At 64.4% G+C, this 26,542-nt stretch overlaps 3 protein-coding genes across 9 annotated transcripts in view; 1 reads left to right on the forward strand and 2 right to left on the reverse strand.

Annotated features, from left to right (window-relative positions):
- The window catches only part of PHRF1 (PHD and ring finger domains 1), a 30,862-nt gene extending 15,819 nt beyond the window's left edge, over positions 1-15,043 (forward strand). For 3 of the 6 annotated variants that reach the window (XM_030331020.1, XM_030331022.1, XM_030331025.1), the window contains 12 exons: positions 1,835-1,932; positions 2,125-2,300; positions 3,143-3,272; positions 7,091-7,218; positions 8,254-8,435; positions 8,788-8,907; positions 9,362-9,516; positions 10,175-12,751; positions 13,020-13,177; positions 13,322-13,582; positions 13,673-13,801; positions 14,317-15,043. In XM_030331020.1, coding sequence (XP_030186880.1) covers positions 1,835-1,932; positions 2,125-2,300; positions 3,143-3,272; positions 7,091-7,218; positions 8,254-8,435; positions 8,788-8,907; positions 9,362-9,516; positions 10,175-12,751; positions 13,020-13,177; positions 13,322-13,582; positions 13,673-13,801; positions 14,317-14,460 — 4,258 coding nt within the window. In that variant the 3' untranslated portion in view covers positions 14,461-15,043. The remainder of the gene's footprint in view (positions 1-1,834; positions 1,933-2,124; positions 2,301-3,142; positions 3,273-7,090; positions 7,219-8,253; positions 8,436-8,787; positions 8,908-9,361; positions 9,517-10,174; positions 12,752-13,019; positions 13,178-13,321; positions 13,583-13,672; positions 13,802-14,316) is intronic. The other 3 variants (XM_030331021.1, XM_030331024.1, XM_030331023.1) reach the window with 2 other exon arrangements.
- A 169-nt stretch (positions 15,044-15,212) lies between these two features.
- On the reverse strand, positions 15,213-18,305 carry IRF7 (interferon regulatory factor 7). 2 transcript variants are annotated; one of them, XM_032594959.1, is made up of 10 exons: positions 18,254-18,305; positions 17,680-17,996; positions 17,434-17,596; positions 17,144-17,351; positions 16,854-16,909; positions 16,556-16,763; positions 16,283-16,378; positions 15,696-16,205; positions 15,487-15,605; positions 15,213-15,413 (listed from the first exon to the last, which is right to left on the reverse strand). In XM_032594959.1, exons 2-10 carry the CDS (start codon positions 17,697-17,699, stop codon positions 15,258-15,260), a joined length of 1,536 nt encoding a protein of 511 aa, XP_032450850.1. In that variant the 5' UTR covers positions 17,700-17,996; positions 18,254-18,305; the 3' UTR covers positions 15,213-15,257. The 2 variants fall into 2 exon arrangements, with proteins under 2 accessions (XP_032450850.1, XP_030186888.1); XM_030331028.2 differs by having other exon boundaries at positions 16,854-16,912.
- Positions 18,306-19,443: 1,138 nt separating this feature from the next.
- CDHR5 (cadherin related family member 5) lies at positions 19,444-26,114 on the reverse strand. The gene is made up of 15 exons (XM_030331026.1): positions 25,951-26,114; positions 25,694-25,869; positions 25,247-25,297; positions 23,825-23,917; positions 23,596-23,697; positions 23,374-23,484; positions 23,114-23,284; positions 22,441-22,531; positions 22,170-22,267; positions 21,867-22,067; positions 21,673-21,786; positions 21,508-21,595; positions 21,053-21,373; positions 20,308-20,513; positions 19,444-19,967 (listed from the first exon to the last, which is right to left on the reverse strand). The coding sequence occupies exons 1-15, from the start codon at positions 26,003-26,005 to the stop codon at positions 19,524-19,526; spliced, it is 2,322 nt and encodes a 773-aa protein (XP_030186886.1). The 5' UTR covers positions 26,006-26,114; the 3' UTR covers positions 19,444-19,523.
- Positions 26,115-26,542: the final 428 nt, after the last annotated feature.

A 26,542-nucleotide genomic window follows, 5' to 3' on the forward strand; every position in this document is an offset into this window, starting at 1 on the left:
GAGGGAGAGACAGAATCCGAAGCAGGCTCCAGGCTCTGAGCTGTCAGCACAGAGCCTGATGTGGAGCTCGAACCCATGAGCCGAGAGATCTTGACCTGAGCCCAAGTCAGACGCTTCGGTGACTGAGCCCCACAGGCACCCCTGCAGTCTGCTCAGTTTTCGTTAACGGTTGTTTTTTAACTTAAAAATCAAGTCTGAAATTACTATCCGGAAAATAGAGTCGTAAGGTTTTCTGTAGATAACAGGAACGTGCCACATCCTTTCGTTGTTACAGGAAGTAAGATAAAGAGCGTCTCTGATTTTTTAAACTTCTCTGTTTAACATAGAGGTGCAGTCACTAGGGAGACAGTTGACATCACCGCATCACGTAGCCACAGCTGTCCTTGCTGGGTAGGCGGTCCATTCTCGGGGGCTGTGACTGCTGGGCAGAGCAGCATGCCTGGCACAGGAGCTATGCCCCCATCCTCATGGGCATCTTGTGGCCCTCACTGGGTGTGAGTCTACCCCGTGGGGTGACTGTGCTGGACGTAGGCTGGCCGGGTTGGGCACCCGTCACACGCACCAGTGGCCTCTGCTTGAGGCCCTGGAGCTTGTGTGAGGAGAACGTAGGGTGGCCCATGTCGGATCCTTGGAATGCTTTGTGAGATTTTGTTCCCGAGACCACATAGGGGAGGGTCTTCTGAGGCTGGAATCTACTTGGGGTTTTGGGGCGCTCCCTAGGACTTGACGCTGGGCTGAGTTACACTCTAGGAGGAGCCCCCTCACCCCCGTCCCTGCGGTTCTCATGTGAGGTCCTGGCGAGGGGTTCATGGAGTGAGGGCTTCCACCTGGAATTCTGTGTCCCTGGCTGCTCGTGTGCCAGCACCGTGAGCAGCACGTGGTCTGTAAGCAGAGTTGAGTCTGCCCTCGTGTCTTCGGGGCAGGGTGTCCGCATGGGGTTTTGCCTGGCTCAGGGCTGTGTGGGGTCTTGGGATGAAGTTTGGAGCAGGCTGGCGCAGGTGGCCCATGCCAGCGGTGACTCCTCCCAAACTGCTTTCCATGAAGACTGGATTGAAGCACCTGGAAAACCACGCTTAGGCTACATTTCCATTTGCTTTCAGCAGACAGAACCTTTCTTTTTCCCTGAGCTTCTCAGACTGGAGTATGAAGTGTAAGGTGTCAACGTTTGAAACTCTCGGGGCTGCTGAGTGACAGCCGGGTTGGGGGAGGGCAAGCTGACGTCTGCTACCCGGAGATGAGCCTCCAGCCACAGGCAGGCGCCAGATCCCTGCCACGGTCAGTGGCAGAGCCCCCACAGGACGCAGTGGCCCGGGTCAGGTGGCCACTTTCTTAGCTCGGTCCGTCCACGTAGTGTGCCTCCCGTGCAGGGTTCAGGGGCTGTCAGGGCCCCTTTTGGTGAGCAGAGATCCCCGGCATGCCCCCGGGAAGGACTGCGGGAGTATCGCCAGCCTGCTGTCTCCCATCTGAGCACACCTCTGGGTGGGCTCCAGGTGCCTCAGGGTCAGGCTCTGAGGAGGCGACCCAGGCTGCCAGCAGCACCTTCTTGCTGTGTGCTCGTGGTGTCCCCTCTGCTGGGGAGAGGGAGCTCTGGGTCCCTCCCTTTCCTAAGGACCTGGGTCCACGGTGCCCACCCTCATGACCTCATTTAATTCCCCCCTTCCCCAGAGGCCCCATCTCCAAATACGGTCACACTGAGTGTTTGCTTTCAGGGGACACAGTCCAGTCTATAGCAGGGTGCACGGCGGCCTTGGGGCACATTTGGATGACTGTTGTGTGGCTCACTCAGTTACGGCAGGGAGACTGACGCTTGTCTGCCACCCTTGTGTTCCGGTAGGTACCACATGGAATGTTTGGACCCTCCTCTCCAGGAGGTACCAGTGGACGAGTGGTTCTGTCCCGAATGTGCTGCCCCTGGAGCTGCTCCCACCGCTGGTAATGTTTCCTTCTCCGGCAGGGCGTGCTGAGGGGGGCGGGGGCTTCTCGTCTTGTGGGAGAACTCGCAGGGCTCTCCGGCAGGGCAGCCCAGGCTCCAGGGGGATGCCCCCCCCCGCCTCCCACTCAGTCCCCCTGCCAGGATGGGGGCGTGGCAGCCCCACATCAGTCCAGGGTTTTCTTTCTTCCCAGATGCAGGTCCCGTGACTGAGGAGGAGGTCTCCCTGATCTTGGCTGACGTGGTGCCCACCACCAGCCGGCTTCGGCCTCACGTGGGGAGGACCCGTGCCATTGCCAGGACACGACAGAGCGAGAGAGTCCGAGCGACCGTGAACCGGAATCGGATCTCCACCGCCAGGAGAATCCAGGTGGGTGCGCACGACGCTGTGGCTGCGAGGCTGCTCCTGGCTCAGCCCCTCTGGGTGCTGCCCGCCCCCGTCCTGGTGCACCTTGGCTGCCCAAGTGCTCTGGGTGGTGGGCACGGCGGAGGGGTGCGGACGGCAGGGTGGGGCCTGCGAGGGCAGCGGCGTGCACCTGCGGGCGTGTCCTGGCTGCCGTGCAGGGAACCGAGCCCGGCGGGCCCAGGGGAGCAGGAGCAGAGAGCTGGTCTCTTCCCGTCCACAGTCCTGCAGGGAGGGCCCCACGCCGACCCTTCCAGCCTCCCTCCGGGTGTGCGCCCCATCCTGTAGCAGCACCAGCCGGGGTCAGCAGTGCCTGTCACAGGTCGGCGTGCTCACCCAAGGGGGCGTCAGCCGATGGGGAGGGGCGGAGGACTTTGTGGGGGCTGGTGCCCCACGCCGTCACCCGCTCCTGTGTCCACCTGGTGCCCTGCATCTGGCTGCTCTTTCCTCTCTGTCCCTCGATCTCTTCTCTCCGGTCCCCGGACTGTGCCGGCTGGCTCTGCACCGGCACGGTGTGCTGACTCGTTGGCACTGGCTGTGCCGTTGGCTCCTTGCGGCCTGCCTGGCCCTCATTCTTTATTCTCACCCTGAACTTGCTTCTCAGGAGCACCCCCCCCCCGGCCCCGTAGTGCCCACAGGAAGCTCTTGGTGGCCGTCTGGCTTTTGCGGTTAGCCTGGCGGGGGCGTGTGCAGGGTTGACCCTCGAGGGCTCCCCGGCAGGGCTGCCCAGAGTCCTCACGGGGCACAGCGGGCGGTATGAACAGCCTGAGGGCAGTCGCCTTGCTGACGGCACCCTCCTTCTCGTGTAGCATGTCCCACGGTACCTCATGTCTTCTCTGCTGGATGAGACCATTGAGGCTGTCGCTGCCGGTCTGAGCACTGCCGTGTACCAGCGCCCCGTGGCGCCCCGAGCCCCCGCAAAACGCAGGAGGAGAGCAGGTAAGCCCGGGTGTGCTGGCTCAGCGAGGGCCGCACACTCGCCCCGCAGGGCCTTCCCCCGGAGTCCCTCCTGCCGCCGTCACCTGGGTTTTCAAGTAGCAGAAGTGGCACACGGACGTCTTGTGGGCCAGCTGGGTCTGGTCCGCGTCATCCTTGCGAACACCCACTGTGGGCGGTGAGGTCCCTGCGGCCGTGCTCTCTGCGTGCGTGTCGTGGCCGCTTGGCCTTCGTGTCGTTGGTTAGGAAGCTTCTGGAGAATTTGGCAGAATTGCCTTTTCTTTTCCCTAAATGCCACAGTAGATCAGGAAGACCCCGGTCCTGGACTTTGCTGTGTGGGAGCAATTACAATGATTAATTCGTTGCTTTCTTGCCATGTGTCTCCAAGCTGTGCGTTCTTCAGTCAGCACTGTGCTCCCAGGGGCCCCTTTCCTTCTGCTCCATCACGTGTGACCAGTGCGGCCTCACGGACACCTGTCTTTTATTTTTTTTTTAATTTTTTTTTTTTTTTTAACGTTTATTTTTATTTTTGGGACAGAGAGAGACAGAGCATGAACGGGGGAGGGGCAGAGAGAGAGGGAGACACAGAATCGGAAACAGGCTCCAGGCTCCGAGCCGTCAGCCCAGAGCCTGACGCGGGGCTCGAACTCATGGACCGCGAGATCGTGACCTGGCTGAAGTCGGACTCTTAACCGACTGCGCCACCCAGGCGCCCCATGGACACCTGTCTTATTCACGGCTTATGATCCGAGGTCTTTAAAGTCCGCTTCATCGAGATAAGAATGTGGTGTGTCCGCTCCGTGTGGTTCCAGGTTTGATAGGCGTAACGTCCAGCTGGCTTGGCCCTGCCCGTCCCAGCCCCGCCAGCCGGGTCCCATCCTAGGCGGGTCCCGTCCCAGCCAGTTCCCGTCCCAGCCCCGCCAGCCAGGTCCCGTCCCAGGCAGGTCCCGTCCCAGCCCCGCCAGCCAGGTCCCGTCCTAGGCGGGTCCCGTCCCAGCTGGTTCCCGTCCCAGCCCCGCCAGCCAGGTCCCGTCCCAGGCAGGTCCCGTCCCAGCCCCGCCAGGCAGCCCTGCTGTTCTCCTCAGTGCCGGGTGTCAGTTTGGTGTGTTTTCAGACTTCACGTAACGAGACCTTTGTGAGGTGCTGAATGTGCTCCAGCTTAGCGTGTGTGGTTGTGGGTGCCAGTGGCTGGCTGGCTTCTGCTTGTTGTTGAGGGAGCCCCCCCCCCCACAGTCTGCCCCCCTATACACGGAAAGGCTGCACTTCGTCCCCTTTGCTTGCTGTCGAGGGTCGACTTTGTGTTGTGATCACGGCCGTGGAGGACAAAGGCGTGAAGTCCTGCCCGTTCGAGTACCCGTCTCCTGTGGGCAGGGTTTCATTTCGGGTCAGCGCAGGACCCGGCTCCTGGCTCGTTGGGTAGATGTGCGTCCCAGGTCGCGTAGCACTTTGTACCCCTGTCGGCAGTCTGTGAACCAGAGTGCTGCGCGTCCTCGCCCACGCAGGGACTGGGCGGCGTGTGTCCTCACCATGCCAGTGAGCTTCCTTGTGACTCGGTGTGTGTTGGACGTGCCCTGTGTCCCCCACCGTCAGGGCGGAGACCCGGTGCTGTCCCAGCTTCCTGCTTGGGGCTGTGCTGGAGTGGCCACCTGTGTCCGCGTGCCTCGTGTGGCCTCTCCCCTTTTTCGGGGATGCTCTCTCCTGTCCGCCGGAGCAGGACTCACAATAGCAAACTGAGCTCCAAGCGAGTTCTCTGCCAGGGGTCGGTCATCGCTCCCGGCTGTTGGAGCTGGGGAATCCACACCACGGTCATACCGTTCCTGAGGTTTTCCTCGTGTCTCCCGTCTGTGTCTCCTGGTGCTAGAAACTCGACTCCTCAGGGCCAGCACCGTGCCTGCTCGCTGATTCTCCATTAGACAGTGGCCTCAGGGTCACGGCTGGGTTGTGCCAGCGCTGAGCAGGCAGGACTGACTGCAGGGGTTTTCCTCCGTCCCTCACGCGCACACCACCAAGCCCCTGGCGTGCACTCTACCTGTGTGCGGGCAGCTGCGTAGATCTGTGCTTGGTTGTGCCTTTTTGCTGTTTTGGTTTTCTTTTGTTGGCTTTGCTAGTGAGTTTTTTAATGCTTTTTATAGACTTCTGCCAAAGTGGTGGAAACATTGGGACGAACGAGTGGAGTCCCCACGGAGCCAGCCTGGCCTGGCCTCCCTCTCCCTCACTCACCTGCTCCCTCCCAGGAGCCCTGGAAGCACGGCCTTTGTGTCTTGTCTTTTCCTTCCTTCCTCCCTCCCTCCCTCCCTCCCTCCCTCCCTCCCTCTCTTCCTTCTTCTTTTCTTTTCTTTTCTTTCTCCTTTGGTTTTTAAAAAAAAATTTTTTTTTAATGTTTATTTGTTTTTGAGACAGCGCGAGCAGGGTAGGGACAGAGAGGAGGTCACAGAATCCAAAGCAGATTCCAGTCTCTGAGTTGTCAGCACAGAGCCTGACGTGGGGCTTGAACTCACGAACCATGAGATCATGACCTGAGCCGAAGTTGGACGCTTAATTGACCGAGCCACCCAGGCGCCCCATGTCTTTTTTTTAAGTTAAGCACAGTATCACTGTTGCACCTGAGGAGGGGAACAGAAATTCCTTAACCCCATGAGTCTGTTAGTATTGAAGGTTCTAATTGTATCGTAAGTGAGGTAGAATTTTTAAAAATAGTAGATTTGAATCCAGAGCCAAACAAGATCCACGTTGCACCAGCAGCTGTGCCTGGTAAGTGTCCCTGTGTCGTCTTGATAGTGGGGTTGCCCGTACACGCTGCTCCCCGGCGGGCAGAGACCGCGGGCCGCTGGTGGAGCTGTAGGTCCTTAGCTCTTTGCTTTTGCATTTGCCAGCTGCCCGGGGAGGGGGCGGGGGGGTGGGCAGCAGTGACTGCTGGGCTCCCTGGCTGCGGTCTCTGCGCTCCGCGCTCCGCTCAGACCCGCGCTCGCACCGAGGAAGGTGCAGAGAGCCTTTGCTCCTGGCACTGGCTACTTCCCACTCCTGCGGTTTTTGTGGGCAAAGCACTTAAGGCGTTGGCTTGTTTCCTTTATTGACCAGTTCTCAGAACCACCGGGTGACTAGTAGCCTCCTCACCAGCGATCACGATCGTTTAGGATTTTTAGCCCCATCGTGAACTTAGGGAGCTAGATACATTTGATGCGTATTAAAACGTACGTACGTCATGAGGGCCGATCCCTCTGTCTCCTTAGAATCCCCTCCTTCCAGGCTGAGGTCCCTGCGGTTTTCCAGGGGGTGTTGGAGTGTCCTAGAATTAGGGTCCCCCAAGCCCGTGGTGGCACCCCTGAGGAGACGGACTCACCTGAAGCCTGGGTGTTCGTGCGCTTTAATCTCTAGGATGTGTTACTGGAAATACGTGGCGGTTTTTAAGTCTGTTGGAAGGAGTCCTCTGGGCAGATCAAGCAGACACAGATCTTTTGTTGCATTTTACTAACTTGGTTGTCGGGGGGTTTTTTGTTTTTTGTTTTCCCCCATTTAATTTTGTTTCATAATGATGTAAAATATTTACTGGTGACAAAAGTCAGATTTACGGATCAGAGCAAACTCCAGAGTCACACTCTGTCCTTGCTGTGCACTGCGTTCCCTCTCTTGCTCCTTTGTGAGGAAGCACTGTTTTTTCGTGATTTCTCCATTTACAAACCTGAAGCCACTACGTATAGTTGTCTGCGTGCCGGGTCCTGGCAGTGCACGGCACGTCCGTGGAGGGGGAACACGTGGGGTGGGGTGGAGTGGGGGCCTGAGGGCGCACAGTAAAGCACAGACTCTCAATGTCCTCTTTGTAGGAAGACGGAAGAAGGTGTCAGGAAGAAGGAAGACCCAGTCCAGGTCGTCTGTGAAGACCAGGGGCTCCGGGACGAGGTCTAAGAAACGCCAGGGTCGTGCCAAGAAGAGAAAAGGGAAGAGGTCAAAGGTAGCCCCTCGGATAGCGGGGTGGGACTCAGACGAAGCCTCCTTTCTGTGTTTACTTAGAGAGTCGCTGATAAACATGACCCTTTTCTGCAGCAGAGAGTAAAGGTGGGGCTGGGACAAGAGTTTTGCCAGGACCCTTTGGAGCTGGGCATCCTGAGGGAGGGGTCGTGTGCAACTCCGGGCACCCCAGAGGTGGGCCCTGCGGGGTGCGGAGGGGCAGACAGGCCAGAGGGTGGGGAGCGGACGCCGTCCCAGGCTGTTCCTTATCCTCGTTCGCGTGTCTGCCGCGGGCCTTCTGAGTGTGTGCGCGCCTCCCCCGGTGAGCGCCCGCCTGTGCTGTGCGTCCTGCTCCGTGGTGTCTGTCCTCACCCCAGCTCCTGGGCTGGACGGTTAAAGCACACCAGTACATAAAACATAAAAAGCTCAGTTGCAGCCAAGCGTTTGCCGCATCCGTGTGTGAATTCCTGCTCAAGGTCGTCGCCTTTGCCCGGTTAACACACACGCACGTGGTATACGCTCACATAGACGTTTCTGTTAGTTCTCGGCGGGGCATTCGAGCACCTGCTGTGGTGGTTCGTCCAGACGGAACTCCTGGAGGGACAGGAAGCCGAAGCTGCGGCCGCACCCAGTGGGTGCTGGCACGCCCGCTTCCCGCCGTGCAGACGTCAGCCCTCTGGCTCACTGCCCTTCACGCCCCGAACAGCGCCGACCGCGTGTGTCAGCGTCTCCCTGCCAGGGTGCCCCAGGGGTTGCTGCCCGCACGTGCTTGGTGTGGGAGCACCCGCCCCCCCAGCCCTCGTCCTCAGGTGGATGGACATCACCGGACGGTGGTTTTGCGTTGCGGGGGTCGGGGCTGTTGGGATGTAGTCCTCAACTCTGGGGCAAAACCTCTGAAACGCTATTGTTCCCCCAGTGGAGGCCGTCAGCTGGGGTTTAGCGCTTACTCAGTCTGGTGTGTGTTGTGCAGACTAGTCCTTGCACTGGTGTTTCTAGAGCCTCACTCGCCCTTCCTGGTTTTTTTGTGACTTCGGTTCAGAATGAAGCCACAGCTCGGTCCCGCATTGCACGGACGCTGGGCCTCCGGGGTCCCGTCCGCGGGGCCTGCACCCCGTCAGTGCACAAGCCTGCGGACCCCTCTCTGGGACTGATGCGTGCAGACATCGGGGTGGCCACTCTGTCGCTCTTCGGAGACCCCTATGAGCTGGACCCCTTTGACAGGTAACCGCAGGGAGGGGCTTCCCCCTCTTTTCGTGGACAGTGGGCCCCAGATCCCACATTTGTAAAGAGAGGGTAACGGTTCCTGAGTCTCCCACCCTCGTCGGACCTCCCCAGGTGGTGCCCAGAAGGGACACCGGAGGTCCTCAGCCACTAACAGGGAGAAAGCTGTTCTGCGTGTCGGTCCCTGCTGCCCTGGGCCCGCCCAGAGGTGCATGCAGCTGCTGACACGAAGCTGCTCGTGGGTCCCGTGTTCGGGTTTGGGGCACAGGTGCCACCATGTGTGTGCTTGACAAGGGGTCTCCTGGGCCTTCCGTGGGGGTCACCGCTCCTGTGGCCCGTGTGCTCTCTCCAGCAGCGAGGAGCAGTCTGCGGACCCTGCTTCCCCTTTGAGCGCCAAGAGGAGGGTTCTGTCCCAGTCGGCACTGCGCTCTCACCGGCCCGTGGCCAGGCCCGTGTCCGTGGGGCTCTCCAGGTGTGTGCCAACAGGGACAGTGGGGGGGGGGGGGGGCTGGCGCACCTCCTCTCCCAGGGCCCCTCCCTTGACCGTTTGTCGAGGACGTGCCACCGTAAAGGGCACGAGGAGCAGGAGGAAGGCTGCAGGTGCTTGAGGCTGCTTCTGCCCGCCCATCTCTGTCACGGGACTGCTATCCAGGGCGGCCACCCCTGGCTGGGTGCCTTCCTTCTATTTCACTCCCGATTTAAAAAAAAAAACAAAAAATGAAACAAAAAAACCAACGAAACCAGTAAATAGCCTGCCTGTTGGTAGCAGTTGGGGCCAGAAGCACCAGAGGATTTTTCACCTCCAGGCAGCCTGCTTGCTTGTCTTTTGTCAGAGCTGCTGGGGGCAGGGGTGTCTCATGCCCTCCCCACACCGAGGTCTGGCAGGGCTGGGACCTGGGGAGGCAGCAACGGGTCTGTACCTGCAGGAGGAGTGTTCCTGCCGCGGCGCCCGAGCCAGAGGTGGACGAGGCCCCCGTCCCGGACCTAGTGGGGAGCATCCTGTCGGGCCAGAGCCTCCTGATGATGAACGGTGCAGACATCACCATCCACCGGGACGGCTCGCTCAGTGCCAAGAAGGCAGGTGAGGAGGCCTCTGCATGACACCCAGTGGAGCCTGCGGGGGCGCCCTCTCTGCCTCGATGCTCGGGGCGGTTGAGAGGGGCATGTGAGCCACGGGTCCTGACGAGACCGTTGAACTAAAATAGGTTTCTGTTCAGAACGTACCTAAAAGCAGTTTTCTATGTGAGGTCATGCTTCCGTTAAGTCAACATCGCTTTCTGATCAGAGTCTGCAGGCTGAGTTTAGATGATGGTGGGGTCTCCGGGCAGCCCACAGACCCTGCGTGGCTGGCATGTGGCTGGCATGTGTTCTCTCAGAGCCCACGGAACCGGCTGCTGTGGAGCCCTCCCCTGCACATCCGGGCCCTAGAGGGTGTTCGGGGTTGGGGGTGCCCAGCCATGGGGGGCAGGGCAGCGCAGAGCCAGGCGGCCCCTCCGGGGCCTCCCTGTGTAACAGGCACAGGCGCTTCCAGCGGCCAGTGAGCACTGCTCGTGGGTGTGGCCGGGGGCCTCTCACCCCGTGCCCCCAGGAGCACAGGACTCTAGCCCAAGGCATGAGTAGGGATAGGAATTTAAAAGCCCAGCTTCTAAGAGAAAGTCATCTCGATCTGGACCAACAAAATGACCGCTTTTTAAAGGAGGCAGTGGAAACTGATGGCCACTCACTCTCGTGTCTTTCAGCACCCGTTTCCTTTCCGAGAAGCTCAGGCGCTCCACCTCGAGGGGGCAGAGGCCCCGGGGCCTGCCTGCTGCCCGGAGCACCACGCTCAGGCAGCGGGCTCCAGAGTGCGGGGCTGCGCTGCCACGGCGGTCCCACCCCCTCCTGCGTCCCCGCTCTCACCCCAGCGGCAGCCGTGAGACTGGACTCCTCCGTGACCCCTCCGTCAGGTCAGGCTCAGAACCTGTCAAACGTAAGCAGGCCTGGCTTAAAGCACAGTGACGCCCCTGGATGTGATGGCGACAGCAGGCACGCTCGGCCCCTTAGTTCCGTGTCCTCTAAGACCTCGGGCAGCTGCTCTCACTTGCCGCGTGCCAGTGCGCTGCAGGGACAGGCCGTGAAGCCAGCTCCCAGGAGGCCCAGCATCTCAGAGCTACCCAGGATACCGAAGGTCAGAAGGGAGGACGGTGGCGGCCGGCGGGCGGATGCGGCCCCCGCCAGCGAGCAGCGTGTTGAGATCCCCAGCTCCTGCATCAGCCGGCTCACGGGCAGGGAGGGCCCCGGGCAGCCCAGCCACGGCGCCCGTGCAGAGGGCGAGCCCAGCAGCAGGGGCCCACAAGAGCCTGGCACACACTCAGGGGGTGGATCCCAGTCCCCCGCCACGCTGGGACCCTCAAAGGGGAAGGGTGTCAGCTCGACCTTCGAGAGCTTCAGGATCAATATTCCCGGGAACACGGCACACTCCGGCAGACTCTCTAACCCCGGCTTTTGTAACACGTTCCGGCCTGTCGACAATAAGGTGCAGAGGAAAGAGAACCCCGCTCCCCTCTTCTCCATCAGGAAGGCCAAGCAGCTCAAGAGCGAGATCTACGACCCCTTCGACCCCACAGGCTCCGACTCTGGTTCCGCCGGCAGCAGCCCCGAGCGCCTGGGCTCTGGCCTCCTGCCCTCTGAGATCACGCGCACCATCTCCATCAACAGCCCAAAGGCGCCGGCGTTGCAGACCGTGCGCTGTGTCACCTCCTACACGGTGGAAAAGGTCTTTGGGACGGAGCCTGAGTCCCCTCGCGGGTCCTCCGCCAGCACGCTCGAGCTCCGGGGCGAGGGGGCTGCCGAGGGTTCCTCCGACCTGGAGCGGGAGGGCCAGGGCGTGGCGTCCAGGGCGCAGAGGCCGTCCCCCCCAGAGCCGTGGGAGGACAGGGACCAGCTGCCCTGCAGTACCTTCTTTGGCTCCGAGGAGCGGACGGTGACCTGCGTGACCGATGTAGAGCCAGGGGCACCACCCAGCCCGGGCGCCCCGCAGACAACTACCCACAGGGTTGTGGAGCTGAGGCCCCCGTCCTGCTCCCGCTCCACATCCAGCTCCCGTGGCAGGAAGAAGGCCAAGAGGAAGCGGGCTGAGGCCAGGGAGCACAGGAGGACCCGCTCCGGCTCCCGCTCAGGCTCCCGCTCTGGGGAGAGGAGCTCACGGTCGGTGTCTCCACCGGTGGGTGAAGGGCACCCCAAGAGGCAGCAGCCCAAGGCCCGGGGCCGCAGGTCCTCCAGTGACCACTCCAGCAGCCACGAGCGAGCCAAGCGGAAGAAGGTGAAGGATGAGGGCAGGAGGAGGAGGAGGGACTCTTGGGGACGCGGCCGGCGGCGGTCACGGTCCCGGTCCCGCTCAGGCAGCCCCGGCAGCTCCTCCCATGAACGCAGGGAGAGCAGGAGGAGGAAGCGGAGGCGGTCGGGGTCCAGGTCTCGGGGGAGGGAGTGCTCCCCCCCCAGCAGCCTGGAGAGGGCCCGGAGGCACCGGCACACAAGGGAGCGGAGCCCCCGGGAGAGGAGCCCTCGGGAGCGCCCCCGCGTCAGGTGGAGCTCCCGGGAGCGGAGGAAGCGCAAGTCCGGGTCTCCACGGTCGCCGAGCACGGAGCACAGGTCCCGGGAGCACCAACGGCCTCGTTCCCGTGAGAAGCGGCCGAGGCCTCGCTCTCCAGAGAGGAAGTTGGTGCCCCCTCCCCAGGAGGAGCAGAAGCCCGACAGGGAGCAGCCGGCCAAGCCACTGGTCTCCGTGGGAGCAGACGCCTCTCCAGCAGGGGCCGAGGCCCACAAGGAGGCCCCGGATGTGCCCGCGGAGTGTCCACCCGAGGACCTTGATTACGGGGACTCTGTCGAGGCCGGGCACGTCTTTGAGGAGTTTTCAAGTGACGCTTTCTTCCTGCAGCTTGATGACATGAGCTCTCCGCCCTCCCCAGAGAGCACGGATTCCTCCCCAGAGCGAGACTTCCCACCCAATCCCGTGGTGCCCCCAGCCAGCCAGCAGCAGGACCCTGCCCTGGTGGCTGTCATCAGACGCGAGGTGGCACTGATCCACGATGATGAGGCGGCGCAGCCCCTGCCCCAGGCACAGGGCCCCCAAGAGAAACCCTTGCTCCAGCAGGATGCTGCTGGGGCTGCCACGGCGCCTGGCACCCTGGGAAGCCAGGCTGGGGTCGGGGTGCCTGCGGGGAAGGAGGAAGGCGCCTCTCAGACCCCCTTGCTGCGGGCGAAAGCCCTGGTGAAGAGAGTCACCTGGAACCTGCAGGAAGCGGAGAGTGGTGTCCCTGCCGAGGAGCGAGGCCTGCGTGAGTAGGGTGGCAGGGTGGCCAGGGCGGCGTGTGAGGATGGGGGTGGCCCGGAGCGGCCACCAGTATGTGGGGGCGGTCTTCTCTCCCTGGGTGGTACACGGACCTCTTTGGCCACTTCAGTAGCGTAGGCCATGGGGCAGGGAGATGGCTGCAGCCTGGCCCGTGGTCCTTGCTGCTGGGATGCTTTTCTGGAATTTCCCGGCCAGGAAGCAGCCTGTGGCCCAGGGGTAACCACAGAGCACCCACCTCCCGTGTTGGTCCTCAGGAACGCCGCTCCACAGGCCTCAGAAGCCCCGGGAGGGGGCCTGGGAAACAGAAGACGTGGGGCCCTCGGTGGTGTTCCAGCAGGCATCCTTCTCTGAGCCGCCTGCCCCTGGCTATGCACATGCAGAGTCTGGCTTCCCGGACGCCGAGCCCTCTCAGGTAGGTGCCTGGGCCGGAGGGACGCGGTCGTGTGCCGGGCCACACAGGCTGTGCCGGGCTGGGGCTGAGGGACTTCCCCCTCTGCCGGGGATCTTCCTGCCGGGAGCCTGAGATCTGTGCTGAGTGATCCACATTTTTGCCCAGGTTTATACCCCCAACCTGCCCACCGCCCCAGCTCTCCCTTTGAGTCTCCCGCCCTACGTGCCAGCCAGCCAGCCCACGGTCCAGTTCATCCTGCAGGGGAGCCTCCCGCTGGCGAGCGGTGGGGTTGCACAGAGCCCAGCCCCGGCGCCCACTGCCCCGACCACGGCTTCAGAGCCAGCCGGCCACGCCGCTGTCGCTGGCAACTCTGAGGAGAGAGCGGCTGCTCCCAGGCCTGCCGCGGAGAAGGCCAAAACCGAGGAGGTGAGTGTCCGTCCTCCTTCCTCAGGGGCGGGCTCCTCTCCTTAAAGGGTGCCCCCGGGGCCGGGTGGTCACAGGTGTCCTTGTTCTCAGTACATGAAGAAGCTGCACACGCAGGAGCGGGCAGTGGAGGAGGTGAAGCTGGCCATCAAGCCCTTCTATCAGAAGAGGGAGGTGACAAAGGACGAGTATAAGGACATTCTCCGCAAGGCAGTGCAGAAGGTGGGTGTGGGCGCCGCACCCTGGTCAGGTGTCCCCGGGGGCGGGTCTGTGCTGTCTCCCGCTGATGCGGGCTCCGGAAGGTGCTCCAGCCCAGGGTTGTGCAGCCAGGCCTGGGGCAATATTGGTGTGACCTGGCCACCAGGGGCCGGTTGTGTCCCATCACCGCAGCTCATAGGTGCTCAGGAAGAGTAGACAGTGTGTGTGAGGGGACGGAACAGCATCCTTGTCACTCGTTAAATAGGCTGAGTGGCAGAGGGTAGTTGTTAGCACACCGAGCTTGCAGCCGGGAGGAAGACAGGACCCCGGGAGGTGGGCAGTTCTCAGACCCAGCGTGTCGGGTTCAGATCTGGAGCCCACTGGCTGCACCACTCGGGCTTGGAGACGGACGCTCAGCAGTCGTGGGAGGCAGGTGGGCAGGTTGTGCTCTGTCCCTTGGGATGTGGACTCTGAGGGCCCATGATCACTATGGGGACATCTGAGTAAACTGTGCCTCCCCACCACCCCCTGCCCCCCAGATATGCCACAGCAAGAGCGGGGAGATCAACCCTGTGAAGGTGGCCAACCTGGTCAAGGCCTACGTGGACAAGTACAGGCACATGCGCAGACACAGGAGGGCTGAGGCCGGCGAGGAGGCACCCCCCCAGGGCACCGAGAGCTGAGCCGGGCACAGAGCAAGGGGGCACCAGTCCCCACCCCCGAGCCACTCTGTTGGGAGAGGCAGGAGCAGACCCCTCTGGAGACAGCCATCACTCCTGTGTTCAGGGTTCCTGTGACCACACGTGGTCTGTGCCCCTGTCTTGCTCACGGTTCAAAACTGGACTTTTTTATATGTATATTATAGATACACACTGTTTCCATGGTGTTCTAATTTATCAAAAATGGATTATCTTTAGAAACTTCTGGATTGACTCAGTATTTGAAAGGTGAAGCCTTTGGGATCAGGAGGGGCCAGGGGAATGCAGGGGGGCTCCCCGACCCAGCTCACAGATGGCCTCGTTTTATTTTCTATCCTATTAAGGGAAGGCCCTTCCCACGTTTTCTGTTTGATGTTCTGTAAATGACGCGGTTTGCTCCCTCCCACGGGGCAGAGCACAGCGTTGGTGGAACTGGAAGGCAGGAGAGCCCTGCACACGGCACAGAGTCGGCCATTCACGCGTCCCCCTCCCCAGCACACCCGGCAGGAGCAAACACCTGCTGTCCCCAGAGCGTTTTGTATTCTGAGTAGAGTTTGTTGGCTCTGAAGCGTGTGGCCTGTTTCTTCATCACGAAGACAGAAAAGGACGGGTGTGCGGGCGGGTGAGGGGTGGTCACCTCCCTTCCGGGGCATGCGCGGGGAGCCTCGAAGTCTGGGGGGCCCCTTCTTGAGTTCCGGTCCCACCCCTCAGCCCGCCCCTGCTCAGGACACCAGCGCTGGTTTCTTGGTTTGCTTTTATTGGACTGCAGAGGGCTCTGGCGCTTAGGCGGGCTGTTCCACCTCCATGAGGAAGTGCTCCAGGGCCTCGTAGAGGCTGTTGCAGCTGGACAGGCAGAGGCCGAGGCTGCTGCTGTCCAGGGAGGACACGCCTTCTCGCTGCACGTACTCCAGGTGCGCCCGGCACAGCCACGGCTCCAGCTGCAGGGAGGATGTCGTCAGGCCAGACGGGCTGGGCTGCCTGCGGCCCTGCCCACGGGACCCCGTGCCTCACCTTCACCAGGACCAGGCTCTTCTCCTTGGGCCTCCCAGCCGACAGGTCCTGCCCAAAGCCCAGGTAGATGGTGTAGTGCGGGGAGCGCCGACGCCGGCAAGCCCGGAACTCTACCAGCTCTGCGGGGCAGGGCTGTGGTGAGCAGGGCGAGGGCAGGAGAGGGGCGGGGGAGGGCAGCGGCCCCCGCCCCCGTCGGGTGCATCACTGACCTCGGAAGAAGGCGCTGAAGTCGAAGATGGGGGTGTCCTGGTTCCTTTGCAGCAGGCACGGGGGCGTGGAGGGGCTGGCGGAGCCCAGGGGCCCTCCCACCTCCCAGTAGACCTTGCATTTGCCCAGGCGCCGCGCCCACAGCCTGGGCCCCCGGAGCTCCAGCTGCAGGCCGGGGGCCACGTGCTGCAAGAGCTTCTCTGTGTAGTGAAGCTGCTTCTGGTCCGGGAGCTCGGCCGGGCTCGGGAAGGCCACGTGCTGGGGCTCTGCGGCCTCGGCGGCTGGGCTGGGGGACCCGTACAGAAACACGAAGCTCGGACGCCCCACGGTCTCCTGCAGCACCGTGCGGCCCTTGTACATGATGGTCACCTCCAGGGCCCCCGGGCTGGGCTCTGCCTGTGACCCGATCTGTGAGCGGCCGGGCCCGGCCACGACCTCACCTGCCGTCCGGATGCCAGGCGCCGCCTCCCGTGGGGGCTGCCAGGGCTCCAGGGCTGGGGCCGGGCCTGCGTCTGGGGAGGAAGGCGGAAGCTGGCACCGGGTCCCCCGGCCCCTCCCTCTTTCACGCCCTGCGCCCGACTGCTCTCACCTGTCACCGGGGCCTGCCGCAGGGCCGGCAGCCTGGGGCTGGGGGCTGTCTCCACTGCCCTCGGCAGGTATGGCACCATGTTGGGGAGCGCTGGGCCTGAGGAGGGTGACCGAGGGAGCAGCTGTACTGGCCCAGCTGTGGCTGGCGCTGTCTCTGCTGGTCACCCGCCCCCCCCTTCCCCTTTCTCTACAATGACTCTGCGGTGCTGCCTGCTCCTCCCCCTGGCACGGGGCCCCGCCAGGCAGAGCGCTCCCACCCAACCCAGCGTCTCACCAGGGACCTCTGGGGGGATAGGGTCCAACCCCCATGCAGCTTCCAGCAGATGGTCCTCCAGGCAGCTCTGCTGCAGAGCCTGGAGCAAGAGGTCCCCAGCATTGCCAGCGGGGCCCCAAGGGGAGCTGGGGGCACAGAGCTCAGAGCTCAGCCCGGGCCCCTGCCTCTCAGCAGCAGCTCCCGCCGGGCACGGCCTAGGGAGCCCACCCTGCAGGAGAAGGGCCAGCGTAAGCATCTCCTGGCTCCATCGAGGAGTGGAGACCCCCACCTGGGAGCCGGGAGGGCAGAGCAACCTTACCATCAAGGGTCGGGCGTCTTCCGGGGCCTTCTCGTCCCCCTGGTTAGTGCCTGGGCCTTCTGAGGGAGAACTGGGATGAGACTCGGCAATTGGGACACTGGGTGTGGATGCCCCCGACCCGTCCCCCACTAGTGCCAGCAGGCCACATAAGCTTTCCCCGCCCTCCCCAACCGGGCTCCAGCCTCTTCCAGGCCAGTTTCAGAAACCACAGATCTGCCCAGTGCAAAGTCCCAACGTGTCCTGGCACCGTGGCTCCGCCCTGGACGACCTGCCTCCCGCGGGCTCCTCACCTCTCCACCCCAGTGCGGAGCTGAGCGCGTACACCTTATGCGGGTCGGTGGGGTCCCCCGAGTTGTCTTGCAGCATCACAAAGCGCTGGGTGCTGTGCAGCGCACAGCGGAAGTTGGTTTTCCAGCTGGCGCGGAGCGGGCCTTCGGGAGCCAGCTGGTCACTTCCGCTGTTGCTGGGCGGCCACCTGCCGCGGGCCACGGCCCAGGCCTGGGGTCAGGGGGAAGAAGGTGTGAGCTTGGGGGCGCGGGCCGGGGCCTGGGCCGGCCCTCCCGTCTGGCTGGAGGCCCACCTTGAAGATGCGCGCGTCGGCCTCGCCCAGGTCCTTCCGCGCGAAGTGCTTCCAAGGCACGCGGAAGCGCGTGCGGGCCGCGTCCAGCCACCGCAGGCCTTCGTAGCGGCCGCTGCCGACCTCCCCCAGAAGCCAGTCCGCGAACCGCGGGCGCGGGGGCCCCCTGCGGGCGGAGGACCGGCGGGGTCAGGGCGCGGCCGGCCGGGTGGCGTGGCCGCGCACCCTGGCGGTGGGACAGGCGCTCACCTTTCGGGAGCCGCGGCCATGACTCCCTCCGAAGCCCTGGGCGGAGGGGGCGGGGGGCGGTGCTGGGAGGGCTGGGCACGGGTGACAGGGGCTCCCCGCGTGTCACCGAAGATGTCGCAGGCGTGGCCCCGTTGTCAAGGTGTTGGGACCACAGACGCGGGGGGAGGGCTGATGGCCACGACGTCGCCAAGGCGTGGGATTCTTGCCGGCGGTGGCCGTGCTGTGACCACAAATGTGCGGGATCCGAGCGGCCGCACGCATGAAGTCACAGGTGTGGAGCCAGAGCCCAGACGCGGCGCGAGGGCTCTGGCGGGACCCTGCGGAGACACGACGGGACGGCCGCTCGCGGGGGGCGGGGAGGGGGGCGCGCCCGGGACGCCAGGAAAGCGAAACCGCCGGCGGCGGGAAAGCGAAACCGCGGGCGGCGGGAAAGCGAAACCTAAACCTTCGTGGGGCGGGAGGGGGGAGGCCTCCGCCGGCAGCGCCCCCACCTCTCAGTCCCGACCCGACTCCCCCGGCCGGACCCTCCCCGTCGCCGCGCCGCGCCGCGCCGCGCCGCTCGCCCCACACGTACCTGGGCGCCGGGTCACCGGGGCGGGCGGTTCGTCTTCCCGGGAGGCCGGGAACCAGCGCTTTTATGGAGGCGAGGCGGGGGCGGGCCGGGGGCGGGTCCGGCGGGGGGCGGGGGGAGGGGGCTGCAGGTGCAGCCGAGGAAGTCACGTGCTCTGGACGACGGTGCCCCAGGCCCCTCGCGCCAGCTCCTGGGTGCGGGCGGGCGGGGGTCGCGGAGGGGCGGCGGGAGGGGCCGGCCCTGCGGGGTCCAGTCACTCCTCTCCCTCAAGGCGCCTCCCGCACATGCCGCCGGCCGGGGGCCCCTGGCGACTAGCGGAGGGGCTGGGGGGAGGCGCTGGGGAACCTCGCACGAAACCCGGCGCTTCTTTTCTCAAGGAAAAGTGGGCAAAAGGGAGACAGCGTGGGGCATGTGGCAGCTGTACGGCTTGGAGTCTTGATGGGAATCGTTCAGACAAGAGCACTCGAGTGCCCTTGAGAAGACATTTGCAAAGAGATTCGTGATGACTTTTCATTAGGAAAAACACTGACGATCCAGAGAGACAGTGTGGTGGCCGTCAGAGAGGAAGTCCTGCCGGCGGTCCTCCCCTGGGGAGGCCAGTAGAGGGGGCTCTGGTTCCCCTCGGCCTCTGATTGTAGCCGACCGGCCCCACCTGCCATGCTGGCCCACGGCCTGGGCCTGCTGCCCGCTCCCAGCTCCTGTCACCCCAGGCAAGCCTCTGCTCGGAGCCACAGGTCACAGCCCAGACGCCAGGCAGGGCCAAGTGCCTCAGAGCACGGTGCTTGCTTTCTGCACCGAACCTCACCGAAACACTGGCTGTGACCCCCTGGAAGGTCCCCAGGGAACTTGCTCTCCAAAATGAGTTCCTGAGGGCGGCTCCTCAGTTTCCCCAAGGCCAAGAATCTGCATGTCGTGTCGGGAGGGGGGATCCACAGCGCAGGGTGCCCCCCCTCCAGCGCGGTTAGACCAGGAGAGGAACTGGGCCACCAGCTGGCACCGGCCCGGGAAGCCCCTTGGCTGGCAGGCACAGCAGGTGGTTTACGGGAAGCGGCCTCGCCCCGGCAGGCAGGGGCCGGGGACGTCCCAGCATATGGGCCGCGCCGTCACCTCCCACCGGCGGCAGCTCCAGGGGGACCCTGCGCGCCCCGGCCGCCCATCGACTTTGGCGCAGCCGAGCTTGGAAATCGTCGCTTTATTGTGCATGGTGCAGTGGGGGCGGGCGAGCAGCGCAGCCGACCTCAGGGTGGGCCAGCGAGGGACGCAGGGAGCCCAGCTACACGTAGGTGGAGCTGGCGTCGTCGCGGGAACCCCCGCCCGGGCCCTCGGCCTCGGCCTCGGCCTCGGCCTCGTCACTGCTGTCCTCGCTGCCAGAGTCGGCAGCGCCGGCCGCGTCCGAGGCGGGCGTGTTGAGGACCACCACGTCGGCCTCGGCCCCGATGTCCTCGCCAAACCACACGGCCTTGTAGCCGCCCTCGGGCCGCCGCTCCTTGGTCAGGATGGACCTCACAGCCGCGGGGCCGCCCCCATCCCGGGCCACCTCGGGGGACTCGGAGGCAGGGTCCAGGGACTGGAGGCTGGGGGGCTCCGGGGGTGCAGGCTCCGGGGCCACAGCCGGGGTGGGGGCAGGTGAGGGGCTGGGAGCCGGTGCCCAGTTGGACTCTTGGGGAGCATGGAAGGCCTGATTGTCAAAGCCCGAGAGCTGGGGGTGCTGGTGCTCCTGGGGAGGGGACAGGGGCAGCCAGGACATCAACCAGGACCCCAGGCCTGGGCTGGGCCCCACCCCTGGTGCCCTCCCCAGAGACAAGGATCCAGGCTCTCGTCCTTCCTTTCTCTGCCTCTTTCGGCCTCCTCCCCGTTCCGTGGGCTACGGTGTCTGCACCCCGTGTCTCCTCGCCTCCCTCTCCTGCCCCTTTTCCGTCTTCCCCTGTCCCCCTCTCCGTCTTTCTGTGGCTCGGTCCTCACCTGCACAGCCCTGTCTCCTTGTCTTTCTCTGTCCCTGTCTCTCTCTTCCCCTGTCCCTGTCCTGTCTGCTCCCCCCCAGGCCCCCGGCGCCTCACCTGAGCTTTACCAGAGCAGCACTTGAACCGGTGGCCGTAATGCTTATGGACGAGGATCAGGAGGGCGATCAGAGTCAGAACCAGCAGCGCGCCCAGCACCCCGCCCAGGGCCGCCATCTCCACGGTGGAGAAGCGCTGGTCCTCAGTGTGGCTGACTCCTGGCTTGCTGTCCCCTGCCGTGCTGCCTCCTCCAGGCTCTGGCGTCCCTGCAGCACCGACAGCCACTTACCGTTGGCGCCTCCGGCACTTCCCAGCCTGCACCAGGCTCTGGACGCCTCGAGCACGAGCCGGGCTTGGCGTCCTCCCAGAGCTGCGGTTCTGGGGAGTGGGTGCTACTGACACCCCAACTGAGGGGCTGTGTGTTCCCAGGGGCCCTGGGGGGGGGGGCCAGGCTGCTGAAGAGAGGCAAGGGAGCTGGGGATCCGTGCCCCCTGGCTCCAAGGGGAAGGCAGGGGCCTAGCACCCTAGGAAGGCGGTTGAAGGCAGTGCTGGGGCCTGGAATTGCGGGGCTCCTCGATCCCAAATCTGGCTTCTGCCCCACCCTCCACACACCTTCCCAGTTTACCTTGTTGGGGCCCCCGAACCCATCTCTGCCCGGACCAGAGCAGACTCCCTTGCGGCCTACGGTCGGCGAGGTCCTGCCGGGCCAACCTGGGGTGGAGCCTCCCTGCTGTTACTCCCAGGACCACTCACGGTATGAGTCAGGGGGCATCCAGGTGACTCTAGGGCAACCGGGAGGTGCTACCTGAGGGCTGGGGGGCCCCGCTGGGCCCAGGGGACATCGGCTGAGAGGTTCCTGGCTTCAGCGTCTGTGTTGAGCCCCCGCTGGGTGAGGCTGGTGGGAGGGAGGTGCCGGTTCCCACACTGGGGGGCCTCCCAGGCGTAGATGAGGCAGGTGGCCTCAGACTTGTGCCCGAGGGAGGGTGCGGGCCGGTGCTCCACCCAGAACGGGTCGTGGAGGACCCCTGAGAGGGCCTCGGGGGCCTGGGGGCTTCCGCAGTGGTGGCTCTGCTCGATGTTCCTCCAGCCTCTGGGGATGTGGGGGGCTCTGGGGGGCCTGGGGGACCTGGGGGCCAGGGGCAGGATGCGGGCTTGCCTCTGCCCCCAGCGTGCCTGCCTCAGGGAAGGCACCGCCCTGGCTGTGGCAGAAAGCCCCCCCTCCCGCCGCTGAGCCGTCCCCCGGGTCCCCCGGAGGCTCACCTGTGGGGGTGGGCGCCTCCTCTTCTAGGACCTGAATTTCCACCACTGTGGTTGCTCCACTTGCGGTCACTGTGTTCGTGGCCTCGACCTGGGGCAGAGCGGGGGCTTGTCCCTCGTAGGCCCCGCCTTAATCCCTGCCCCTCGGAGACGTCCCCCTGACCTCACCTCTGCATAGAAGACCCCCTCGTCTGCCAGCAGGGCAGCGGTCACCACGGTCTCGCCATCCATCCGGAAGTTGGTGTTATTGGTGATACAATAGGTGGTGGCGGAGTCCGAGTCCTGGACACTGTCCCAGTGAGTCCTGGGCCCGGGCTGCCCCCACTGCCCCCCAGCCCACCCACAGAGGGGCCGCTGCCTACCGGGAACTCAGGGTCCCGGGCCCAGATCCTCAGAGGCTGGGAGGGGGAGGCCGTGTCCCTGACCGGGACGCCCGCGCCAGAGCCGAGCGCCACGGTGCCGCGGTACCGGCTCTCGGGGAACTGGAGCAGACTCCCGTTGGCATTCCGGGCCTCGATCGTGACCCGGGTCACCGAGTAGCGGGCGTGGTCAGCCTGCTCGCCCTGGGGGTGGGGGGGGGCCGCGGTGACCAGCAGGTTCTGGAGGGGCGGGCGCCGCAGCCTGGGGCTCGGGAGGGGCGCTTGGAGGCCTGGCCGGGGGCCCACCTTGACCAGCAGAGTGAAGGTCTTTGGGCTGCGGACGGCCCCGGTCATGGTGAGGTTGCCCGAGTAAGCGTCTATGGCAAACGTGCCGTCGTCTCGTTCTGTGAGGGTGGTGGCAGCGTCTGGCCTCTCGGTCCCTCTGGAGGCCTGAGGCCTAGAGTCCCGGCTGGCTCTGCCCACCCGGCAGGTGCCCCTGGGGCTTCCTCCGCCCATGGTGGGGATGGGGTCCCGGGCGTCGTGTGGGGACAGAAGCAGGGCTGTGGCGCACACTCACCACTCACGATGCTATAGAGGATGGACTGGTTGATGCCCCAGTCCCCGTCCACGGCATAGATGGGCCCAGGACGCAGGGTGAGGGGGCCTTGCTGTGGGAACGGGGACAGGAGGAGGCACCATGGGGCTGGTGTGACGGCCCTAGCACGCCCCCTCCCGCTCCCCTCAAGGGGGCAGCCGGTCGTCTCTCACGCCTGCCGACCACACCCTCTGGGACCCGGCCAGTTCTGATCGGATTGATCCGAACAGCTGGAGTTTGGAGAGGCAGCACAGGCGCGGGACAGGGTGAGGTCACACAGGGTCTGGGCTCGGGGATCCTCCGTACGGCGGGAGGCCCTGGAGCCCGCGTCCAGGCCCCGCTGCCCTCCGCTGCCTCAAGGTGACTCTCGGGGCCCAGAGGGGACAGTCAACCGGTCAGAGAGGCGGCTGCCCCCTGGAGCACCGCCGTGGCCCCTCCAAGCCACCACCCTCTGGGGCCCCAGGGGCTGTCTGGCTCCGCCCCAGGACAGCTGAGCCTGCGCCCTCCCGCCAAGGTCAGAGAGGCTGTTCACGTCTCCCCATCCCGGGTTGGGTGCGACTGGCTTTCGAAGGGATGTCCACATAAAAACGACAACCAAACTTGGCACCCAGGCCACTCCCCCGGTGCCCATTCTGCCCCTCCCTGCCCCCAGTACCAGCGTGTGCCCTGTGGGGACAGCCCCGTGGTACTCGGCTTGGATGCAGACGTGAGAGTCTGAATAGGCGCAGGGCAGGAACCAGGGGGGCCGAAGGTCAGCAGGCTGCACCTCCAGGATCACGGTGGCCGTGGCCGTGTGGCTGGGTGCTACGTTCTGCTCCTGTGTGTCCTGCAACAGCCGAACCCGGCTGGGTCAGGCCCGGGAGCCCCGGGCCGGGGGCGGCTCAGGTGGGGGCTTGAGTGCCCAGGCCTGCTTACCCGCACCAGCAGCTGAAAGGTCATGTTCTGACACCGGTAGAAGTCCAGGGACCGGTCCAGCCGCAGGGCGGGGAGGTTGGTGCCCACCAAGGAGAAGAAGTTACTGGCGCCCTGGGGAGGTGGGAGGGGGATGGGGCTCAGCCTGAGACCCTGGGAGGACCCGGGGCGGGGCGGGGGCCGAAGGGAGGGTCTGGGGCTGGTGCGGAGGCGGGGGACACTGACCGGGGTCACCTCCTGGAGGGTATAGAACAAGATGTCACTCTTGTCGGGATCGTGGGCCTCCAGCTTGGTCTCAGGGACGACGATGGTGTTCACTTTAGTGTCCTGGGGGCACGGAGGGGGAGTGGTCCAGCTGTACCCCTGCACCCCCCCATGGACTGATCTCTGAGGCCAAGCCATGGCCGCTAGCTCTCTGCTGTCCGGCCCCTCGCCCCTGGCTCCCCTCACTCACCTCAGAGACATTCTCAAGCTTGGTCACAAAGGGGAACACGGGTGCGTTGTCATTGATGTCCAACACAAACACAAACACCCTCAGCAGGGTCACCTAGGGGGACAGGGTGGCGGTCAGCTTCCTCCCTGCAGGTCCCCACCCCAGCGGAGGGCCGCTCCGATGGCCTGGGGTACGGTTCACAGGGACTGCGGACGGACAGCAGGAAGCGACTACTGAGCACAGGAGGTGGTGAGTACCCTGGAGAAAAGTCACCGGGCACGGGTGGGCGGGGCAGGAGGGTGGCCAGCGAAATCCCAACTGAGAGCGATGGTGAAGCAGTCGAGTTGCCTCGAGAATAATTCTCAAAGGAAAAGGAAAACAGAAAGGAGAACACACAGGTTGGAAGAGGCTTAAGAGGGAGCGCGCGACTCTTGATCTCGGGGCCGTGAGTTCGAGCCCCACGTTGGGCATAGAGACTACTTAAATAAATAAACTTTAACAAGAAAGAAAGAGGGAGGAGAGAAGAAGGGAGGAAAGAGGCTTGAGACACAGAGCGGCCAGTCTCATTAGGTGGCCACCCTGGGGTCTTGACTCAACAAACTGGGAAAGACCCCCACTGTGGGGAGAGGCGGACATCGGGGGTCTTGTGATGCCGAGAAGTTTCTACTTTTTCCGGGTGACAACAATGTGACGGTCGTGTCTAAGAAGGGTCCTTGTCTTTCAGAGGCTCGTCCCGAGATACTTGTGGGCGGTGTGCCATGATGTCTGTGGGGGACACCCACAGGCCTCGAGGACAGGGAGAGTGGACAGTGGTTCCTGTGAGCTGACAGGTGCATGGGGCTGGGGTTGCAGCTTAGAATAGACTGGTCAAGAGATGGTGAGAGAGGCAGGCAGGCGCACCTCCGGGGAGAGGGCACAGGGCCAGCTGGAGCGGGGTCGGGGTCCGTGCACCCAGCCTTGCCCACCGCACAACGCACTTGGCCTTGGCTCTAAGTGAGAAAGCAGCCGGGGGCGTCCAGGGCAGGGATGGGCCGCTTGCTTGATCACATCGTCCTGCCACGATGAGACTGGACTGGGGTGGCCAAGGCCGAGAGGGGAGCGAGCAGACCAGTTGTCAGTTTCTAGAAAGGAGATGCTGGTGGCCAAGGGTCTGGTCAGCTTAGAGTCCAGCTTGAGGCAGAACGACCAGATTTTGCTGCCAGACGTGAGGGGGCAGTGGGGGGCGAGGGAACCAGAAGGGTGAGGCTCCTCCCGTGTTGGGGGGGGTGGTCTGGAGCCCAGGGCAGCGTCTGGGCTGGAGGAAGTGTGGGCGCCAAGCCGGGAGTGACTCTTGAAAACATGCCACAGGGTGAGGTCACCAGGGAGTGGCCCTGGACCAGGCAGAGTGCTCTGATGTCACAGGGTCAGGGTGGCAGCACAGGGTGGAATGGGGGGGGGACTCACCACGGTGTCACCTCTTCTGCACTCCAGCTGTGCCTGCAGCATCGTGTGCTTCTGGGGGGGTGGGGGACAGACAGGTGTCAGAGATCACCTGCCCCGCTGATCGCAGCACGCTGGCCCCGCTTCACAAGCGAGGAGACAGGCCGAGAGGGGCAGGCGCTCACCCGGGGGCCCCAGCATCAGTGCCAAGTCCAGAGGTCACTCGGCGCCCCCAAGGGCCCCACGCCCCCTGGGGTCTGTGCTCCACGAAGCCTTGAGGCCCAAGAGGGCTGGGTCATTGCTTGGCAGGCACAGAACCCTCAGGACCCCTGGGCAGACTGAAACCCAAAGACCCTGGAAAAGCCGTTCTCCGGGGAGGGGGGGAAGTGTGGGTGCCCGCACAGGTCCTGTGGAGGGAGAGCCCCCCAGCTGCCCCCGCAGGGGTGCCCCGCCTAGGCCCGCCATCCACACCTCGTAGTCAGGAGTCACATCGAGGAACAGCTGAGTCCCCTGGATCCGAAACGCCAAGGGGGTGGATGAGGGTCCGAGGGTCACCTGCTGGCCTTCAGGGACATAGATGTCAGCCAGGGGCTCGCTCTGATTCGTGTTCTCCGAGACTTCGAAGTAGGTGTTGCTCACAGAGCAGACTGGAGAGTGGGAGAGGAGGGGTCAGTGCCCTCCCGCCACCCGCCTGCTGCCCAGCTCCACCGCCACCGCCCCGCAGGTACCCTGGGCCTGGGCCGTGGCCACGAGCAGCGGCAGCAGCAGGGCCCAAGCCCCCATCTCGGCGGCCGTCCGCCAGCGGGACCCTCTGAGCCGCTGGTGCTGGTGCCTTCTCAGGCTGGGCGACCTTCGCCCCTGCCGGGCACCGCCCCACGTTATGATCCTTTACAAGCCACCGGCCTCCACCAAGGGGGCTCTCGCCGGCCGCCTGGCCAGGCCCGGCCCGTGGCCAGGAGGGGAGAACTGGTGGTTGCCCAGCTGGGCCACATGTGGGGGCCCACGGGGGCTCAACTCACAGACGCCAAGGCGGGAGGCGGAAGTCGCTCAGAGAGCTGATCAGGGCACCGTGGGCCTGGCTGGGGGAGGGGGGTGGTGGTGGGGTGGCTGGGGGTATGCCTGGGGGGGCAGAAGCTGGGGCAGGGCGTTAGAGCCTGGAGGAGCGGGGACTGGGGCGGGGCCTCAGCCCTGGCTCCTGTGTCTGCCGTGCCCACCCCCCAGGCCTGCTGCCCCTCTGCTGGACGCTTCTGCCCGAATCATCTGGGAGCCAGCTTCAGAGCCCAGGTGCTCCCGGCAGGACCACCCTCTTCCCACACCAAC

The sequence above is a fragment of the Lynx canadensis genome, chromosome D1 (assembly GCF_007474595.2).
Source record: "Lynx canadensis isolate LIC74 chromosome D1, mLynCan4.pri.v2, whole genome shotgun sequence".
NCBI lineage: Eukaryota > Metazoa > Chordata > Mammalia > Carnivora > Felidae > Lynx > Lynx canadensis.

Coding starts and splice junctions, on each gene's coding strand:
- IRF7 (XM_030331028.2), bottom strand. CDS start 17,699: ATGGCCGCGGCTCCCGAAAG. Junction 17,597..17,679: donor ATGGCCGCGGCTCCCGAAAG/GTGAGCGCCTGT, acceptor CTCCGCCCGCAG/GGGGCCCCCGCGCCCGCGGT. Junction 16,764..16,853: donor AAGACGCCCGACCCTTGATG/GTAAGGTTGCTC, acceptor CTTCTCCTGCAG/GGTGGGCTCCCTAGGCCGTG.
- CDHR5 (XM_030331026.1), bottom strand. CDS start 26,005: ATGGGGGCTTGGGCCCTGCTGCTGCCGCTGCTCGTGGCCACGGCCCAG. Junction 23,485..23,595: donor CCCTCCAGGAGGTGACCCCG/GTCAGTGTCCCC, acceptor CCACCTCCCCAG/GGCGCCAGTAACTTCTTCTC. Junction 23,285..23,373: donor CCTTTCAGCTGCTGGTGCGG/GTAAGCAGGCCT, acceptor CGGCTGTTGCAG/GACACACAGGAGCAGAACGT.